General features: G+C 39.8%; 1 protein-coding gene across 3 annotated transcripts in view; it reads right to left on the reverse strand.

The window, feature by feature from the left end:
- Positions 1–992: 992 nt before the first annotated feature.
- The window catches only part of AMMECR1 (AMMECR nuclear protein 1), a 226,322-nt gene continuing 222,446 nt past the window's right edge, over positions 993–4,868 (reverse strand). The window contains exon 5 of one of the 3 annotated variants that reach the window (XM_007466293.1): positions 993–3,242. In XM_007466293.1, coding sequence (XP_007466355.1) covers positions 3,128–3,242 — 115 coding nt within the window. In that variant the 3' untranslated portion in view covers positions 993–3,127. The remainder of the gene's footprint in view (positions 3,243–4,868) is intronic. The other 2 variants (XM_007466292.1, XM_007466294.1) reach the window with 2 other exon arrangements.

Here is a 4,868-nt window from a genome sequence, read left to right on the forward strand (position 1 = left end):
GAGGGGCAACTGTTCTAGAATCTGGTACCTGGCTGACCTTTTCTAAGAACAAGAAAACCCTTCCAGAAATGGAAGCCTTTTGCTACATACCAAAGTAAAATATGTACTATTTTCCAAGAGGAAAAAAAATACCCAGTTGCATCTGAAAACGGAAAACATAAATGGAACTAATTAACATTTAAAAAGGGGGGGCTATGTAAACTTTGTGCTACTCAAATGAAGTTCAAGTATTACTTCTGAGCTGTTTAGAGATCACTGAACTTACACAATATTCTGGTGACAAGAGTGCAATTCACATTTGTGTTTCTGCACAAATAAACCACAACTGGCTAGAACACAACCTGTGCAGTCAGAATCTTCGTCTGAGTTAAAAACACATGCTACATATTTCAACATGTTCAAAGTTAATTCAAACTACATATTTAACAGCTTTGTAATATACGACAAAGGTGAAAGGGTCTAGCATTTGTTTGAAGCACACCATTACAAGTTTGTATAACACCCTTTACACTACAAAGTCTTTTAGTCCACAGCTACTTAAGACACAAAAATGCACTGTGCATTAATTTGAACACAAAAGGAGACAAAACTATCCTTTTCCCCCAAGCCACGGTGGGAAATATTGCTGACCTCGTCCTCTGAAGCCTGCAGGATGGTTATTTCTTCAGTATAACATTATTACACTGGTAAGAAAATCTGTATAACATCTGCATATATCAAGAATTTTTAAAAATCTGATATGATTTTAGAGTCCGCATGACCAGTCACGTGACCTGCTCAAAATTGATTAGCACCGTTAAATACATAAACACACACATATGTATGTATTGTAAGTATACACACACACGTATGGAATAGATCTTTTCTTTAAAAACAAAAAAAACTTCTAACCATGAGCTCACCCAGGACGAGGAGCCTGTTGAACTGATGAGATGATAGATAAGATGGATCAATATAGGTCTATTTTGTCTCTCTTCGGTTTGCTTGCTTTATTTACTTTTTTTTTTTTTTCTTGCAGCAGACAATATCATTCATATCATTCAGCTTGTGCTCAGTTTCCCTATAAGGGCAAGAAAAAATTTCCATCAGGTAGCCACTTGTTTTTATACTGAAAGACTAATCTGCTCCAAAATGCTCCCAAGTAGAAATGAAAGGCCTCAAAATCCCTTTCTAAAGCCCAGCAGCTAGCTTTCTCTGACTAATCTCTAGGTTCAGTGGAACTGGCTACCGAGATTCCATTTCAGGCTAACAATTGGCTTCTTGGTTAAGGCATCACGACTGAAAATGGTTATTCCAACAACAGATGCTGCGGACGAAGGAATACCAACAAACTTCTGAGAACTCTCATCAAAAACAAAAGCAGTTCGCTTTGCCATAAGGACAAGCAGAAGGAATTCAGCCGATTAATCTCACAAACTAGAAAAGGGTTTTCAAATTCTGAACTAGCGGTCTGTCACTTGTCACAGCAACTACATGTATAAGCTATGCCATCTTGATATTCAGTGACATCTCATAGTTTTAGACTATATATTCTGCACCACACTTATATTCATCACTTGAAATATTTGTTTCCTGTTTGAAAAAAACTTTACACACACACACACACACACACACACACACACACACACACACACACACATATATATTTACTACCATAAAATGAAGGTAATCTTTCTCCAGAATCATCTGTCATTTTTCCTGGGGATATACATATAGACCTCCCGTTGACATTAGGAAGTTCTCTGCATATGCGTCATGGGAAGACTAGCCCTGCAAATGAGCTGGGCTCTAACAACTATATCGTATCTAAGTGCCAACTCCGTTTTTACAGGGGTAACATAACATCTTATCGATATAGTAAATGTGTTTCTATCAAAAGTATGTAGTGCAGAAAGAGATTCAAGCAATCTTATAGTATTTCTAAAACTCCAGTATTGTCCCCATGACAAACATGTCTGAAATCACGACATGTGTTAACTTTTGTTTCACTAGATTATCTTTACTATTTCTTTAAATGGTAGCTAAAATTGTCTCTGGCCAATCATGACTTATTGAAACCTAAAGCTAACAAATTTAAATTAATATATAATAGACACATGTCTCTTTTTGGTTATTTGCTCAAAATAATTTCTTTTCAGCTTAAAAAAATACTTAAGAGTAAGCAATTTGTCTAATCTGTTGTTTCACATTATAGAAACAATAAAATTTTTAAGAATATTTCTCTACACTGCCTTTCTTCTAACCCCTCTTAATTCCACATAATTATATTCTTCTCAAAGGCACTAAATTCTGTATCTGCTCTCTTCCTGATATTCGCTGCTTTTCAAAATAATTTCTGTAGCATATTTCAAAGGTAGCTTGTACTTTCTTAAAACAGTGTGTTTGTAAGTTGGTTCTATAAAGTGATGAGGCAGTTTTTCCTGTGATAACCAGCACAATAGGCATAAATGATTTCTCACTCTCTGTGACAAGTCCCATCATGGACCTTCGAATGTTCTACACTAGAACGAAAGTTCATCTGTTCTAACCATGGGAAAAACATATACTTAAACAGTGAAGACCCACATACTAAGCTCTCATAGCAAAATGAATTTCAGACAAATTCAAGAGTAATATACAAATACCTGAATCTGATATGAATTACTCCCAAACACAGCTATCAAAAATTACCTATCTTACTGAGGAAAATGAAAGAAACACCTAAATGAAATCCTTAGAAACTGCATGATTTCTTCCATCCACAGTCAACAGAAGGAAGGAAGAGAAGAAAGAAGGAAGGAAAGAAGACAGGAAGGAAGGCCAGAAGGACAGAAAGACAAACCTGACTGAGATAGCAAAGCAAAACTCCATGTAATATTGTAAGGAAAGAAAACCCCAAAATTCATATATGCTGCAAAAAAAAAAAAAAACAGTGACCTAAAATAATAAAACAGGATCATCTTAATAAATGCCATTTTCCTACCCGTTACCATGATGATCTTAACTGACGATGTCGAAGCTTCACCATGGCAACGGAAACTATCATCATAAAATGGTACAGTAAAAGAGATAGCTAGACCAAGAAGGGGTAGGGTCTCCTGGGAAGAGGTCTGCAGAGAGGCCCAGTGACTGGTTGTGTGGCTCAGTGTCAGGAATAATGGTTGTATGGCGGAAGGGGATGCCCAATGCCATTTTGGAAATGATGATGCTGGCGATGAGCAAGGTATTCAGCATAGCTCAAGGTCATCTTTTCACTACGGTACCTGAAAGAAAGTTAGGGAAGAGACAAAGTTAACATCACGAAATAGGTGACATGTGAATGTCAGAGCTAGGAGGGACCCTCAGAGATAATTTTCTAGATCAGGAAACAGAGGCCTAGAGAGAAGAAGTGACTTGCCCACTGTCACACAGCTAATAAGCAGCAAAGCTGAGATCAGAACCCAGGAATCCAGAATCTGAGTCCGGTGCTCTTTGCACTCTACTACTCCTTGTTTAAATTGTTCTAGAAACTGTATTGCCCTCCTCAGCTCCGGTTTGCTAACAGGAAAGAACGGAGGAAAGCCAGCCTATTACTGTCATGTACGCATTTCATTCACTTGACTACTTTTTCTTCCGGGATCTTCCGTTGCTTCCTCTTTAACCATTCCTTTCCTTCTGTCCACATGTCTCAGGTCTTGCCATTAAGGGAAAACAGCAGCAACAGAAAACTTGTCTTGATCGTGGTATCTCAATCCTCTATTCCCCCCATCTTCAGGTTTCTTTTCATTGCCACACTTCTCAGAAGAGTAACGTGTGTCTTCTACCTCATCTCACTGCTCCTCGGCCCTGTGCCTCTTGGCTTCTATGCCGCGCTTCCGGCAGAAACTGCTCTTTCAGAAGCCACCCCTCATCGTGCCTGACCTCTCCATTAGGATACCGCGCAGCACTCCCTTTTGGAAGCTCTTTTGTGCCTTGTGTTCCACAACTCCATACTCCCTTGGTTCTCCCCCTGCCTCTCGGACTGCTCCCTCTCTCTCTGACTACTCATCCTACCCTCGCCTTGTAGGAGTTTCCTACACTCCTACCTTCAGTTATTCTGCCCCTACGCTCTGTCCCAGCTCAGTGAACTCTTGCCTCACAGCTTCAACTATGTCCTCTTTACAGATGATCCCAAATCACCATCTCTAGCCATGAGCTCTACACACGTACATTTTCAGTGACCTATTGGACATTTCTATACAGATAGCCTAGGAAGCACTTCAAATCCAGAATCAATACAATGTAACTCTCCCCAGCGTGGTCCCTCTCTTGGTGAAAGGGACTGCCTTGGTCCCTTTTATTGAGATGAAAGCCTTGACTGGCTCCTCTTCCCTACTTCCGAATGATGACTAAGTCCTTTCATTTTCCCCACAATATTTTTTTTCCTTCCTTTCTTCCCATCCCCCTGCCACAGCTCGTGTTAAGGCTCCAATTTCACCTTCTTTGGACTGCTGCCACAGATTCTTAAGATAATAACAGTGTCTCCTAATTATTTTTCCTGTTTCCAGTTCTAATCTTACACTTCCCCAAATCCATCTGTTCGGAACCCTTCAATGGCTACCAATTGACTATAGCATCAGGTTTAAACTTCTTACTCTCTACCTTCTGGGCCATATTTTCCCCAGTGACCACCTTCTCTATGTACACACTGAGAGACCAACCAAATCCGACTATTGAGGATTCCTTAGAACTTGCCCCATACTTCGCCACCTACATGCCTTGACTCACCAAGTTCTGTTTAAGTTAATCCCTTTCCTCCCCCACTCTCCACCTGTCAAATATTCTACCCATTCTTCAAGCCCAGCCTCACATCTACCTCCTCTTTGAAATTTTCTGTTATCCTCAACCCCCTCCTGGAATTCCTCTTTCCC

This window comes from Lipotes vexillifer, unplaced genomic scaffold, assembly GCF_000442215.2.
Source record: "Lipotes vexillifer unplaced genomic scaffold, Lipotes_vexillifer_v1.1 scaffold298, whole genome shotgun sequence".
Taxonomy (NCBI): Eukaryota; Metazoa; Chordata; class Mammalia; order Artiodactyla; family Lipotidae; genus Lipotes; species Lipotes vexillifer.